This window comes from Pongo abelii, chromosome 2, assembly GCF_028885655.2.
Source record: "Pongo abelii isolate AG06213 chromosome 2, NHGRI_mPonAbe1-v2.0_pri, whole genome shotgun sequence".
In the NCBI taxonomy this organism is placed as follows: domain Eukaryota; kingdom Metazoa; phylum Chordata; class Mammalia; order Primates; family Hominidae; genus Pongo; species Pongo abelii.
The window spans coordinates 124641910-124658496 of NC_085928.1; the positions used below are offsets into that span (position 1 = coordinate 124641910).

Below are 16587 nucleotides of genomic sequence, written 5' to 3' on the forward strand. Positions count from 1 at the left end.
ACATTTTAGGAAATTCCAAAATGTCTTGCAATTTGAAGCAAAAATTTTGTGCATATTGGGTGGTGGTGCAGTACTATTATTTTTTAATCCTAAACAAACAAAAAAGAATTTCAGGTCTAAGAAAGCTTTGATAGAACATGGATGTGGTGTTCTGAATGTTTATGTCTCCCAAAAATTCATATGTTGAAATACCCCTAAGGTGATAGTATTAAAAAGTGGGGCCTTCTTGACATGATTAGCTCATGAGGGCTCTGCCCTCATAAATGGAATTAGTGCCCTTATGGAAAAGGCCTGTGAGAACTTGTTTGCCCCTTCAGCCTTATGAAGACACATGGAAAGCACAGTCTATGAGGAACAGGCCTTCACCAGACCCCAAAACTGCTGGTGCCTTGATCTTGGACTTTCCAGCTTCCAAAACTGTGAGCAATGAATTTCCGTTGTTTATAAATTACCCAATCCAAGGCATTTTGTTATAACAGCCCAAACAGAACAAAGGCAGTGGGTAAAACTAAGTTCAAGATCTTTGTTCCAGGCTGGGCACAGTGGCTCACGCCTGTAATCCCAGCACTTTGGGAGGCCGAAGCGGGTGGATCACAATGTCAGGAGATCGAGACCATCCTGTCTAACATGGTGAAACCCCGTCTCTACTAAAAATACAAAAAATTAGCCAGGCGTGGTGGCAGGCACCTGTAGTCCCAGCTACTCGGGAGGCTGAGGCAGGAGAATGGCATGATCCCGGGAGGCGGAGCTTGCAGTGAGCCAAGATCGCGCCACTGCACTCCAGCCTGGGTGACAGAGCGAGACTCCGTCTCAAAAAAAAAAAAAAAAAAAAAATCTTTGTTCCACACTTTCTTAAACTATCCAATAAATCCATTCTTCCAGTTTTCTCCTCTAGTTTTCTCTTCTGCCAGTACAATGTGGACTGATGTTCAGAAAGGGAAAAGGTATATACACAACATATTCTTAGAGCCTGGGCACCGATTGGAGAGCTTTCTCCACAGCCTCCCCTGGGTGCATGTATTCTAAAGCAAGAAGATGCCATGTGGGAAATCACCTTGATGTAGTGGTAGCTTCCAACTACACTGTTATGCAGATTATATTAGAAGTCATAGAACAGAAAGACTCACAGACCAATAAAGATGCTAGAAGCACGGGGCTTATTAAATCAATTTTAAATACACAGAAAAGAAACGAGGTAAAAGTCATGGGGTAGGTTGACTCATTGAGGTTAAAGTGTGAGAGGGGTGGAAGGATCACACTAGCTGAATGTTCTGCAATGTGGGTATATATACTCCTCTTCCCTCTGCCATATCATCCTTCTCCAGTGACGGTGTGTTATACCAGAGTTGGGTTTTGAGCAATGAAAGAGGGAACCAATGGAAGATTCTTACTCCCTCCAAGACAATCAGGGGCAAACCATTGAAATTCACTAATTAGGTTGATGAGCTGCTATGGGTACCAGAATGGAAGGCAACAAAGAGTGAGCAAATTAAGACCTAATGCATAGTGAAAGCTTAATTTTCTCACATATATATCTAGTGTATCGCATGTAGTGTTTTCTTGGTCTTTCTTTCCCTTTCTATTTTTGTTCACACTCACATGCTGTACTTAGCTTTTCTGTCTTAAGGGACACTTTGTTGTTTAACACATCATAGGAATTTCATGTATCCCTTTGTTTTCCTGTCTTCTGCAGTAGAATGGAATATTTTTGAACAACATAGCAAATGACTATTACAGAACAGCATATTATTGGCTCTTAAATATGAGCTCCAAGTTAGCTTGGATTACTCTGGCCTAGAAAAATAGGTTTTCTTTTTATTTGCTTAGCACCGTCTTCTGTAACTTGAGGAATGGACACTTCTTATTTTGGTTGACCTGGATTTAATCCTTGCAGGGATACAAACCAAAGCTGTCAATATAACTGGCCTTCATCCAAGATTCATCAAGTAGTTGGTAGCTGTTAGGCATGTTTGGAGATAGGAGTTCTGTGGTCTCTAAATCCCTAAACTTGAGAATGAGGAAGATTGTGGAGTCCCTGGGAAGACCTAAATGGTCCTCTCTTTCTAAATTCCCACAAACAGTGGCTTTCTCAGGTCCCCTTGGCATGTATTGAATATTCCCTCCTCTCTCATTTTTTGTTAGCTGAGATGATTCTTTAAAAAATTTCAGCACTGTTCCAGATTAAAGGTGGACACCACTCCTTCCTATCAGCCCTCCTCCCGCAACCAGTCTCTGGATGAGTGCAGAAAAACACAACAGCCCTATTCAATTGATTTTATTTTCATTTTTTATTGAAAGCTTCATCAAAGAAAACAGAAGTTTAAACCTAACATCCACTGATCTACAGAAAGCCCAAGGGATGGGGGAGATGGTTGCTAATTTGACTGTGGTACAGATGAAGAAATTAAAAATAAAACCAGAAACACCTTAGAATTACAGAAGTTTCCATGACAGTCAGAGACAGCAGTACAAAAATGCTCTTAAATAAAGTTCAAAATTGAATGATGTTTCAGAAGTTCCATGAAGTTAAATATGGACTGAAAGAAGGGTTTTAAAAGAAGCTGTGTCCCTTTTTTTTTTTTAGAAACTGAATATCTCATAGCAGATACTACTACATATATTTTTTAAAATTAAGATTCCATTTTTCTTCTTCTTCTTTTGAAATAAATGGAAGCATTTGTGTCCAGAATAGAGAAAACTTTTTCAAGTGTCTTTTTGAAATAATTTTTACAGTTCCTGAAAAGCATGGAATAACTCATTTTTTTAATATATGAAGAGATAACATATTTGAGGGAAGAGGAAAGAACATCTTTCTCAATAATCTTAGACCAGAGGGTTTGAAACAAAATATAACATTAAAGTTACAATTTGGACATTATTTAAATTTGATGTGATCATAAAAATATCCATGGGAGTGTCAAAGTCATTCGGCCTTAATACAGTAATGCAGTCAAAATGTAACAAAAACAATGCAATAGTTTTGGTCAAAGAAAGATTTAAAAATATGAATATGACTGTACCAAGAGCTACCGTTATATTCTCATTGCAGAAGTTGTGTTGATCCATGCTACTGGTTTAAATTTAGTGGAGTGAAGGAAACAAAATTAGCTTTCTTTTGAGGGAAGCTGAATTCTTTGCTATGATTTTTTCCCGTATATTCTGCAAGAATATAGCCAACTCTCAATTATTTGTGTTAGATAAGAAAAGACATTATAGGTAATCAAAATTTATGACACATAATGTACTGACATTAATTTTACCAATGATTTCAAACTCTTTTAAGAAATTAATACTTTATAAGAAATAATCAAATTTTATTTCCAATTGTTTGTCCCACCCTCAGGTGACATGCTAATAAAAGGAAACAGAGCCCAAGGCCTACACGTTGAAAAGAAAAAACAAAACATACCCACAAAGTAGATAATTAGCCCTTCAAAAATTGAGAGTGATTGTATTTATGCACAACTTAGAAATTGGGGCAGTAGTAAGAAAAGCTCAAGTATGACTCAGTGGCCTAGTGGTTCTTCCTGCAGATCCAAGCTTGACTGCACCTCTACTTCAGCTTTAAAGCTTTCTAAGTGGAAGAAAATTTTCTTGATATATTATTTATCCTCACAAAAATAAACAGAAATGAATATTGAAAGCCATTCATCCCTGTTTTGCTATAGAGAGCATCTATATGTTAGAGTATAAAGCCAATGATAAAAGAAATTAATCTGGGGTGAACTCTTGTCTCTCACATCATAAAAGGTCTTTGGGGCCACTTGGGGATTTAGTGTTTAGTTTTCTACTTTCCTGAACGCTATGTAATCCGCAAAGGACAGCCATGACCAAGAGCATTTGGATTAAAGGACCAATTTCATACTTAAGAATGTTTGGTAAGAAATGTTAAACTTGAGTCAGACCCAACTGTCTTCCAATGCCACAGTGGATGTCATTTGTAAAACAAATTGATTCATTAACGAAATCCCATTATCACTTGCCACAGGAAGGGTGGAGTGTATGGAATCAATGAGCCTGTTTAAATTCAGTCAATCCTGCAGATTGAAGTGAGAGGCTGTCAGTCCCAGTAAGTTCAAAATTTTGAAGCATGCCAGCTACAATAACATGAAAGACAAAATCTCATCCTTCACTTTTTACTGAAGACAAAGTAATATAGATCAAGGTTCTATGACATGTTTAAGCTTTATTATAGTGTGTGATTCCTCAAACGTGCTGAATGTTGTTATACACGTACATAAATAGTGTCCCTTTACTTGATTTCAAATCATACAAAAAACATTTATTAGTGAAACCCACTTGAGAATTTCTCTCTGCTTATCAGCTCATCTGCAGTGGTTCATGCACTCAAATTAAGAATGAAAATGAATTGCCAAATGTATTTTAATCTCCTATTAACATCATAATCTGTCTAGACAGCCTATTGAAACTTATCCTCAATCGTGAAGATGACCGCAAGAGTCCTAATTAAATCAAATTTCACTTTTCATTAATAGGGGTTTTAGGCAACTGTAAAAAAAGAAATAGGTATTTAGCAAATATCCCAATTATTTAAATAAAGAGGTTTTTTTTGGAAAAGAAAAAACAATTACTTTTTTGGGGCCATGCATAAATTGAAAGTACTTTTAAAGCACTTTGCAAGGGGTCCAAAGATGTATTTTTAGGCATAGTAAAATAAAGTGAAATTCCTGCTTTAAACAGCCTTCTTCGGTTCTCAGCCTTATATTTCTAATGGGAGTGCTTTTAACACCATGCAGTTTTTCATTAGAAGGGGGTGGAAGTGAGTCATATGCTGTCAAATGTGACAGATCTGCTAAGGTCACAGGAGGAAGTAATTCAAGTGAAATATGGAGGTAACATTCTGAAATGTTGAAATCCACCAAGGAAACAAACTAATACTTGCAAAACTAGAGTCAGGTAGAGGATTTTTTTAAAAGAGTATTATAACATTTGCAATATTCAAAACATGTCAGCATTCAAGGACAAACTGTCATCAGCACCTGCCAGTATTACCTTCAGTTCACTTGGGATCATTACTTTGTCTCTAGAAGACATGGCCACGTATTGGGGAGCTCCCAGTTACCATGCACACTTTGCCTCCCTTGACAACACCTTATTATTATTAAAAGAGAAAACTCACTCTTGCACTGACCATGAAACTAGAGTTTAGATGAGACAGTGTTTCTCTCATTTGGATTGTGGCTTTAGTTTGTTTCCTGATGTTTAAACTAAGTCTTGGCAATTAAAGTCAAAAGGAAAAATGGAAACATCCAAATAAATGCTTGAAAATCTGGTGGACCAGAATGCATGGAAAATTAACTTCAACTTAAAGAAAAAAAAAAGATTATAGTCCTAATTAGGATGGGCGACAGAGACTCCGTCTCAAAAAAAAAAAAAAAATCACTACAATATATTTTGTTGATTAAATTTGAATTCTGTTGTCTGTATATATTGAAAACTTATTTTGGTTTATTATCACACAATGTAATGCTGCTTACCTGTTGATGCTTTTTTTCTCTCCCAGACTTGGCTCTTCAAAACAAGTCTTAGGTAAGACAACAGACAAAGCAGAGCAAATTTGAGTATGTGCCATTGTTTTCCTTCCATTTTTTTTCTTTTTGGTTTGAAAACATATATTTTATAGAATGGCATGATATAAACTATCCAAACACAAAACACACATGAACACATCAAATGACAGGTCATTTACTTTTGCAGTAACTGGCTTAAAAAATTGATATTGAAATTTCATAGTTGAAAAAAATATTTCTGAATGTACAAATAAAGCAGCAGTTTTGAATAGAAACAGGAAGTTACCTAGGCACATTCATTAGCCACATGGTAGCTACCTCTTAGCCTCATTGTTGATTGTGTAAATGAGACTTTCTTTGTATCACATTAATACATGTTTTTGGTTATTTTTTCACAAAAATGAAAGAAAGTATGTTGGTTTCATATTCAAATGAATTATGCCCAGGATAATCCTTATTTATACAAAAAGAGTTTAGAGAGTGAAAAAGAGAAACAGAAAATATGGTTCCCATACGTGTCTTTTTGTACCCCAAAAAACTTTGGGGCCCACTTTTCAAAGATAAAAACTTAAGTGCCACCTTTATAATGCATGGGAAGCTGAAGGATGGAACAAAAGACAGTATAAATCTAGCATTTTCTCTAAAGCATGAAAAACCATAATGGTGAGTGCGACCAGTTGGAATTTCTCTGTAACACACACTACATTTTCTTGGATAAACTTTTGCCTCCAATGTGACCATAAATATATGGAGTCATTCTCTGATTTGGGCTTCCAATTCATGGGGTTGCAAATAAGAGAACCAGAGTTTACATAAATAGAATATTGACAATTTCACATGAGTCAGTCAACCTTATTACTCACGTTGACCTAATGGGAATATGATTTACCTTTAAAACTTTTTAATTTTTAAAAAGCTCACCCTGTTTTATAGTGTGCTTAAATACATTTCCCTGCTTCTTTTGGACTAAGACAGGCTCCTGTGACTGACTTAGTTTGTGAAAAGAGTTTCACCTATTTGATTCAAAGGATTCATTCAGAAAGAAATCTAGTGAATAGTTCACTTAACAAATTCTATTCCATTGTCCTTAATTTCAGGTAAAACTGTAAAGGTTGAACACATATCTCATGAATTAAAAATGTAGATCTATTTTACAAGTGGGTCAATTTAATTCATTTTAGACAAAGTTTTGCATCGTTCTAAATGCAAGTATTCCTCCTTGGCTTAAATGATTGATCAAACCTAATTCTTTTGGTTCTTATTGATATAAATCATACTGTTCCTTGATTGTCAACTAGCATTTTAAGGACTTCCCTAAATTCCACTAATAGAATTCTCAATCTTATTGGTCCTACATGCCTCAAAGAATTAAACCGAAAGAAAAAGTTCTTTCGGCAACGCCAATATATGAAAATACAATGAAAACAGGCAAAAAGAAGATACCCCCTCCCCATTTGCAAAACCAAGGTGACTATTCATGGTAGGTGATGACAAACACAGAGGTGAAAAGACAAAACCCAGAGGTGTTGTAATTTAGAGGGAAGACTATTGTTACACAATGAGACCTTTCCAGGAGACCACTCACCATATCACAGAATATCACTAAGCTTTTTTGACAAATGACCTTTCAGACCAGGTTCAGAAAGTGTCTTTAGCTGAAATTTCATATAAAGAATATTCCACCTGTTAAATAAGCATCTTGGTTTACTAGTGGCCATCAATATAGGTTTCACTATTCAAGACAGCTAGTGAGAAACCAGAAAAGCTCACAGAATTTAAAGCCACTTGGCTCTATCAATCAGTTGATATCCAGAACTCTTCATGCTGAAACTGCTAAACACAGCAGGTACAAGCTTCTGCTATCAATGAATACACATTTAAAGAAAAGAAAGACACCTCCCCCCACCCTCTTTTTTTTTTTTTTGCACTATGTAAAACACCAGTGGAAGGTAGTTTAAACAAACAACAAAGTAAGAACTGGTCCGGCCATGTCGGTCAAATAAATTTTTTTTTTTTTTTAAAAAGAAAAGAAACGAAAACAACCTCTATCTTCTGGACTGTAATAGGGTGTCACTTCATCTTTGGTATAAAATAGGCCATCCATAGGCTGAATTTGATCACAACTAGGAAAGACTACAGAAATTGTCAACAATTTCTCTATCTATTGCTTTTTTTTTGTTTTTTTGCACTTTTTGACCATAAGCTCCTATCTACTTTTTTTTTTTAATGCTCTTAAGCTAGGTTTTGCAATGTGACAAGCAAAGCTGACTAAAAACTTTGTAAAGCTCATAAAAAAGACTGCAGATAAAAAGCACTAATGCTTTTGCTAGCGATCACGCTTTGTAAATTAAAAAAATCTGCATTCTGCCTCCCAAACACGCATTATTTCTAATGCAGTTGTTTTTAAACCAACATTAATAACTTTACTGTAAAATGTTTTAGCCTTTTAGAATGATTCATGTCAACACTTAAGACAAAGTTCATGAAAAGTCCCAGCATTTTTCCAATTCTTGCAGTTGCCATGGTTTCTTTTATCAACAAATTTTCTTCAAATGAAGAAAAACATTTTCATTTAAACTGTACAGTTTTTTTTCACCCTAAAAACTCATAGTCTTAAACTTCTGTGCCAGTGAAAGCCGGCACAATATTTCAATTCTTTCTTGATTTTTGTTTTTAACAAGACGTTGACAGCTTGCCTCGAGAGACTTTGACGTCCTTAAAATTAAGGCAATTAAGATTCAAGATAAACCTTACCTAAATATTTCTAAGAAAAAAATAAAATAAAAAAACCCACTAGATTAAAACAAGAAGGGAAAAAGAGAAAGTAGCTTAATTATTGAGGAAGACAATTTGTTTCCATTTCTATTGTCCACCTCTTGACATCAGGTTTTCTGTTAAAAAAAAAAAAGTATCTACACCTTCAGGAAAATTCTGAATTCAATTCAAATGTTCTTCCACATAAAATATCAACCTTCAACGTTTTGTTTTTTGTAGTTTTTTTTCCTCTTCTGGAAATTTTTTCTTTAATTAAAAAAAACGATGGCAAAAATAAATTGTCAGACCACATGAAGACCATTTGCACAGCACATAAAAACTTTGTTTTCGTTGGGTAAGGTATAAAACTAAAAAAAAAAAAAACAACAACAACAAAAAATGCATTCCATTGACGTCTGTGCAAACTGGAAGCCAACTTCTTGTTCAATGAAGTTTCTTCATTCAAGGCAAAGATTCAGACGGACATTCTTCAGTCCTGTTTATGGTCTGTGAAAACAATTGAATAAGAGTGGTCATTAAATTAAAGTAACTTTGAAATCACATTCTGTGACCTTTTCCAATGAGGCAGCTTTAAAAGATACCAAGCTTTCAATATAATATAGTCACAAAAGCATCATAAAATCATACTGAGTCTATGACATTGTCAAATTCTGCCACTTTCATTTAAATACAGATTTGGGCCAGAGAGTTTGTTTACATTAAAAATCAAGGTTAATAGCTTATGTTATAGCTCCTTACAGATCCTTTGAGTAATTCTGTTCCTTTAAAACTACTATAGGAATCATCACTAATTCCAGCAACAAATATGAGATTCTTTACTATGCACCCAAAATAACTGGGTTGTATGTTATCTCATGGTATTCACCACGTACATTTACATAAGGCTTATTGCCTGAGGAAATAAGTGAGACAGTTAAGAGGCCAATGCAGTTTTATTCTCTTGTCCTCTTCCCTTTCTCTTCTTTCTTGTTCATTCCCCCTGTCAAGATTATAAATTTGTGAGAGCAGGAACTATATTTTACTTCTACCTTTTACCCTTTAGGCAGAGTGGTATATACACAATAGGTGTTTAACTAGAAAAATATCATTTTACTATATGCCAGTTTGCTTAGCTCATGTCAAATAAAGACTTCTGCTACTGCCCCTTCTATGTTGCAAGGTTAACCTTCCAGCAGGATGACTTTACTCTTAGCTCTTTTGCCCACAGATTAGAAGTTTGTAAAATAACTTCAGAGTTGTGCTATAGAAAGAAGGACCTCTATATTATCTGTAAGTTACATTTAGCTGAAGGCCTCTTTGCTCAGGGTATTGGATGCCAGCAAAAAGTTATGCAAGTTCTTCTGATGCACAGTTGCTTAATTTAGTAAATATGACTCAGTGTTACTATGCATAGTTTTACAGATTGTTTACTATACAAGATGTATGATTGAGGGAGTGGGGGCTAAATTTCAGCCCATCGTCTGCTCCCCAAGGTATGTACCCTGCAGGAGAGCTGTAACCCCAATTCACAGTGTTTTAAATCGTGTAATGTTTAGCTTGAGATGGCCCAGAAAGGACATAGTTTCCTCATTTGCAAAAAGCCATCACGTGAGCCAGCTATGGCAATTAGGAACCTGATTAATTTCTTCCTAAAATCATGTGAGAAAAGCAACTAGTTGAGAGATCGAATATTCAATTTTTATCAATAGGTTAAATCCCTAAAAATATATTTCTGTGTTATATGAGAAAGTGAGATATCTTCTAAGAAGTAAAGCAATTAAAATTTTCATACAGTAGCAACAATAAGAAAAAATTTTATTAGTGGTAGTCATGGAAACCATGGTTTATATTTCAACTATCTCTAGCTTTGCAAACTATAGACTTACTCCATTTATGTCTAAAAATCTATATTACTAAGGGAACAATTTTTTTTCTTGGTTATATAGTTTTGTGTGTGTGTGTGTGTTGGGGGAGAGTCTGTTCTTTGTTCCCACTCCCATCTTCTACTCTGGTATTATTGTGTACTGAACCAAAAATGCCTAAAACACCATGAATCTCTTCAGCGGGTGCTCAGTGAATGATGTCTTATTTAGTGGACTACAGTATACAGGATACCTGACCCATCAAACTCAAGTACTTGATATTCACTGGTCTCAAAAGCATTGATATTTATGAGCTAGGCTGGAACTACTTTAGGTTTTATAACTGTACACAAATGTTTCCAATAGCCCTCTCCCATAATTTGCTTGGTCTTTAAAGTGGCCCCATTGCCACTTGAAAACAAATGATGGCAAATAGATGGTTGTACTTTACAAGTTCATGTTTGCTAGCTGAAGTTTGAAGGAAAAAGGATCTTGCCATTTAATAGAACTGAATTCACTCCTGCCCATCTCCTCTGTCCTAGAATAAATGTGAATGTGCACATTTACATAATACTTACGGATTGCACTGAAATTCCTAAAAACAGAAGGGTTTTAATTTTTTTTAGGCTGGGATCTTTGGCAACAAGAACATTTTAAGTTGGACATTTTAGAAATAAAATGGGTTACAACTTGAAAACAGGAATTCATGTGGAGAAATAATGAGTATGGAAATCAATTGCAAACTGTAAAACAGTGCACATACAATGTATTATTACAATATATTATAATACATAGAATGTCGTATTACTCACAAGTGTGAAGGACATAATTTGCTCATCATTAATATACTGACAATGTATAGAAATTTGATATTCATGGCAGTTCAGTTAGCCAGAGAAGATTTGAAGTATAAAAAGAACTTGCAATACCAGGGTTGAGATGAGGGCCTTCTAAAGTCAGAGTAAATGTGGTAGAGTAGGAATTTCACTGAATTTAAGAATACAGAGTCATTTTGAATCCTCTCATCACTCCTCCACCCTCAAAAAAAAAAAAAAGGCACAGTGATTATATTGGAACGTAACAAATGATAATCTTAGAAATCTATCTTAGAGCAGGAGGAAGTTTTAGAGATAGCCAAATGAAGCAATATTTTCCAGAATAATTCCTGACAGACTAGCTTCATGTAATGCTATGTAAAAAGTGGGATTCTGTGATCCAGAGTGTGGAAAAATGTCACAGTATATTCCCTCTACTGGATTACTCACAGGTAAACTAAAGAAGTGGTTAGGGCACCCATAAGGAAGGGCATAAATATTTTAAAAAATTGTCCTTGAAAGAATGTAATCTTTTACATAGGTATCTAAATTACAACATGTAGATGAAACTGTTAGACTTCTTTAGTAATTTAATTTTTCTTTTCTTTTTTTAAATTATACTTTAAGTTCTGGGATACGTATGCAGAACGTGCAGGTTTGTTACATAGGTATATACACATGCCATGGTGATTTGCTGTACCCATCAACCCATCAACTACATTAGGTATTTCTCCTAATGCTATCCCTTCCTTAGCCCACCACCCCCTGACAGGCCCCAGTATGTGATGCTCCCACCCCCGATGTCCATATTCTCACTGTTCAACTCCCACTTATGAGTGAGAACACGTGGTGTTTGGTTTTCTGTTCTTGTGTTAGTTTGCTGAGAATGATGGTTTCCAGTTTCATCCATGTCCCTCCAAAGGACATGAACTCATCCTTTTTTATGACTGCATAGTATTCCATGGTGTATATGTGCCACATTTTCTTTATCAAGTCTATCATTAATGGGCATTTGGGTTGGTTCCAACTCTTTGCTATTGTGAACAGTGCCACAGTAAACATTCGTGGGTGTGTGTCTTTATAGTAGAATAATTTATAATCCTTTGGGTATATACCCAGTAATGGGATTGCTGGGTCAAATGGTATTTCTGGTTCTAGATCCTTGAGGAATCACCACACTGTCATCCACAATGGTTGAACAAATTTACACTCCCACCAACAGTGTAAAAGTGTTCCTATTTCTCCACATCCTCTCCAGCATCTGTTGTTTCCTGACATTTTAATGATTGCCATTCTAACTGGCATGAAATGGTATCTCATTGTGGTTTTGATTTGCTTTTCTCTGATGACCAGTGGTGATGAACTTTTTTTCATGTTGGTTGGCTGCATAAATGTCTTCTTTTGAGAAGCGTCTGTTCATATCCTTTGTCCACATTTGATGGGGTTGTTTTTTTCTTGTAAATTTGTTCAAGTTCTTTGTAGATTCTAGATATTAGACCTTTGTCAGATGGATAGATTGCAAAAATTTGCTCCCATTCTGTACGTTGCCTGTTCACCCTGATGATAGTTTCTTTTGCTGTGCAGAAGTTCTTTAGTTTTAATTAGATCCCATTTGTCTAGTTTGGCTTTTTTTTGCCGTTGCTTTTGGTGTTTTAGTCATGAAGTCTTTGCCCATGCCTATGTCCTGATTTTCTTCTAGGGTTTTTATGGTTTTAGGTCTTTTTTTATTATTATTTTATTATTATTATACTTTAAGTTTTAGGGTACATATGCACAACATGCAGGTTTGTTACATATGTATACATGTGCCATGTTGGTGTGCTGCACCCATTAACTCATTTAGCATTAGGTATATCTCCTAATGTTATCCCTCCCCCCTCCCCCTACCCCACAACAGTCCCCGGTATGTGATGTTCCCCTTCCTGTGTCCATGTGCTCTCATTGTTCAAGTACCACCTATGAGTGAGAACATGTAGTGTTTGGTTTTTTGTCCTTGTGGTAGTTTGCTGGGAATGATGGTTTCCAGTTTCATCCATGTCCCTACAAAGGACACAGACTCATCATTTTTTATGGCTACATAGTATTCCATGGTGTATAGGTGCCACATTTTCTTAATCCAGACTATCGTTGTTGGACATTTAGGTTGGTTCTAAGTCTTTGCTGTTGTGAATAGTGCCACTATAAACATACATGTGCATGTGTCTTTATAGCACCATGATTTATAATCCTTTGGGTATATACCCAGTAATGGGATGGCTGGGTCAAATGGTATTTCTAGTTCTAGATCCCTGAGGAATCGCCACACTGACTTCCACAATGGTTGAACTAGTTTACAGTCCCACCAACAGTGTAAAAGTGTTCCTATTTCTTCACATCCTCTCCAGCACCTGTTGTTTCCTGACTTTTTAATGATTGCCATTCTAACTGGTGTAAGATGATATCTCATTGTGGTTTTGATTTGCATTTCTCTGACGGCCAGTGATGATGAGCATTTTTTCATGTGTCTTTTGGCTGCGTAAATGTCTTCTTTTGAGAAGTGTCTGTTCATATCCTTCGACCACTTTTTGATGGGGTTGTTTTTTTTTTTCTTGTAAATTTGTTTGAGTTCATTGTAGATTCTGGATAATAGCCCTTTGTCAGATGAGTAAGTTGCAAAAATTTTCTCCCATTCTGTAGGTTGCCTGTTCACTCTGATAGTAGTTTCTTTTGCTGTGCAGAAGCTCTTTAGTTTAATTAGATCCCATTTGTCAATTTTGGCTTTTGTTGCCATTGCTTTTGGTGTTTTAGACATGAAGTCCTTGCCTGTGCCTATGTCGTGAATGGTATTGCCTAGGTTTTCTTCTAGGGTTTTTATGGTTTTAGGTCTAACATTTAAGTCTTTAATCCATCTTGAATTAATTTTTGTATAAGGTGTAAGGAAGGGATCCAGTTTCAGCTTTCTACATATGACTAGCCAGTTTTCCCAGCACCATTTATTAAATAGGGAATCCTTTCCCTATTTCTTGTTTTTGTCAGGTTTGTCAAAGATTAGATAGTTGTAGATATGTGGCATTATTTCTGAGGGCTCTGTTCTGTTCCATTGGTCTATATCTCTGTTTTCGTACCAGTACCATGCTGTTTTGGTTACTGTAGCCTTGTAGTATAGTTTGAAGTCAGGTAGAGTGATGCCTCCAGCTTTGTTCTTTTGGCTTAGGATTGACTTGGCGATGTGGGCTCTTTTTTGGTTGCATATGAACTATAAAGTAGTTTTTTTCCAATTCTGTGAAGAAAGTCATTGGTAGCTTGATGGAGATGGCATTGAATCCATAAATTACCTTGGGCAGTATGGCCATTTTCATGATATTGATCTTCCTACCCATGAGCATGGAATGTTCTTCCATTTGTTTGTATCCTCTTTTATTTCATTGAGCAGTGGTTTGCAGTTCTCCTTGAAGAGGTCCTTCACATCCCTTGTAAGTTGGATTCCTAGGTATTTTAGTCTCTTTGAAGCAATTGTGAATTGGAGTTCACTCACGATTTGGCTCTCTGTTTGTCTGTTATTGGTGTATAAGAATGCTTGTGATTTTTGCACATTGATTTTTTATGCTGAGACTTTGCTGAAGTTGCTTATCAGCTTGAGGAAATTTTGGGCTGAGATGATGGGGTTTTCTAGATTATGCAATCATGTCATCTGCAAACAGGGACAGTTTGACTTCCTCTTTTCCTAACTGAATACCCTTTATTTCCTTCTCCTGCCTGATTGCCCTGGCCAGAACTTCCAACATGATGTTGAATAGGAGTGGTGAGAGAAGGCATCCCTGTCTTGTGCCAGTTTTCAAAGGGAATGCTTCCAGTTTTTGCCCATTCAGTATGATATTGCCTATGGGTTTGTCATAGATAGCTCTTATTATTTTGAGATACATCCCATCAATACCTAATTTATTGAGAGTTTTTAGCATGAAGGGCCTTTTGTCAAAGGCCTTTTCTGCATCTATTGAGATAATCAATTGATTATCACAGCAGTGTGTAGGGGGAAGTTTTGTTGAATTTTGTCAATGGCCTTTTCTGCATCTATTGAGATAATCATGTGGTTTTTGTCTTGGTTCTGTTTCTATGCTGGACTACATTTATTGATTTGCATATGTTGAACCAGCCTTGCATCCCAGGGATGAAGCCCACTTAATCATGGTGGATAAGCTTTTTGATGTGCTACTGGATTCGGTTTGCCAGTATTTTATTGAGGATTTTTGCATTGATGTTCATCAAGGATATTGGTCTAAAATTCTCTTTTTTTGGTTGTGTCTCTGCCAGGCTTTGGTATCAGGATGATGCTGGCCTCATAAAATGAGTTAGGGAGGATTCCCTCTTTTCCTATTGATTGGAATCGTTTCGGAAGGACTGGTACCAGTTCCTCTTTGTACCTCTGGTAGAATTCGGCTGTGAATCCATCTGGTCCTGGACTTTTTTTGGTTGGTAAGCTATTGATTATTGCCACAATTTCAGAGCCTGTTATTGGTCTATTCAGAGATTCAACTTCTTCCTGGTTTAGTCTTGGGAGGATGTATGTGTCTAGGAATTTATCCATTTCTTCTATATTTTCTAGTTTATTTATGTAGAGGTGTTTATAGTATTCTCTGATGGTAGTTTTTATTTCTGTGGGATCGGTGGTGATATCCCCTTTATCATTTTTTACTGCGTCTATGTGATTCTTCTCTCTTTTCTTCTTTATTAGTCTTGCTAGCGGTCTATCAATTTTGTTGGTCTTTTCAAAAAACCAGCTCCTGGATTCATTGATTTTTTGAAGGGTTTTTTGTGTCTCTATCTCTTTCAGTTCTGCTCTGGTCTTAGTTATTTCTTGCCTTCTGCTAGCTTTTGAATGTGTTTGCTCTTGCTTTTCTAGTTCTTTTAATTGTGATGTTAGGGTGTCAATTTTAGCTCTTTCCTGCTTATTCTTGTGGGCATTTAGTGCTATAAATTTCCCTCTACACACTGCTTTGAATGTGTCCCAGAGATTCTGGTATGTTGTGTCTTTGTTCTCATTGGTTTCAAAGAATATCTTTATTTCTGCCTTTATTTCATTATTTACCCAGTAGTCATTCAGGAGCAAGTTGTTCAGTTTCCATGTAGTTGAGCGGTTTTGAGTGAGTTTCTTAATCCTGAGTTCTAGTTTGATTGCCCTGTGGTCTGAGAGACAGTTTGTTATAATTTCTGTTCTTTTACATTTGCTGAGGAGTGCTTTACTTCCAACTATGTGGTCAATTTTTGAATAGGTGTGGTGTGGTGCTGAGAAGAATGTATATTCTGTTGATTTGGGGTGGAGAGTTCTGTAGATGTCTATTAGGTTTGCTTGGTGCAGAGCTGAGTTCAATTCCTATGTATCCTTGTTAACTTTCTGTCTCGCTGATCTGTCTAATGTTGACAGTGGGGTGTTAAAGTCTCCCATTATTATTGTGTGGGAGTCTAAGTCTCCTTGTAGGTTACTAAGGACTTGCTTTAAGAATCTGGATGCTCCTGTATTGGGTGCATATATATTTAGGATAGTTAGCTCTTCTTGTTGAACTGATCCCTTTACCATTATATAATGGCCTTCTTTCTCTCTTTTGATCTTTGTTGGTTTAAAGTCTGTTTTATCAGAGACTAGGATTG

General features: G+C 36.1%; 1 protein-coding gene across 15 annotated transcripts in view; it reads right to left on the reverse strand.

Moving 5' to 3' along the window:
* Positions 1-2269: 2269 nt before the first annotated feature.
* The window catches only part of RBMS3 (RNA binding motif single stranded interacting protein 3), an 861233-nt gene continuing 846915 nt past the window's right edge, over positions 2270-16587 (reverse strand). For 14 of the 15 annotated variants that reach the window (XM_063721655.1, XM_063721659.1, XM_054550494.2 and 11 more), the window contains one exon: positions 2270-8792. In XM_063721655.1, coding sequence (XP_063577725.1) covers positions 8786-8792 — 7 coding nt within the window. In that variant the 3' untranslated portion in view covers positions 2270-8785. 15 annotated transcript variants of the gene reach the window in all.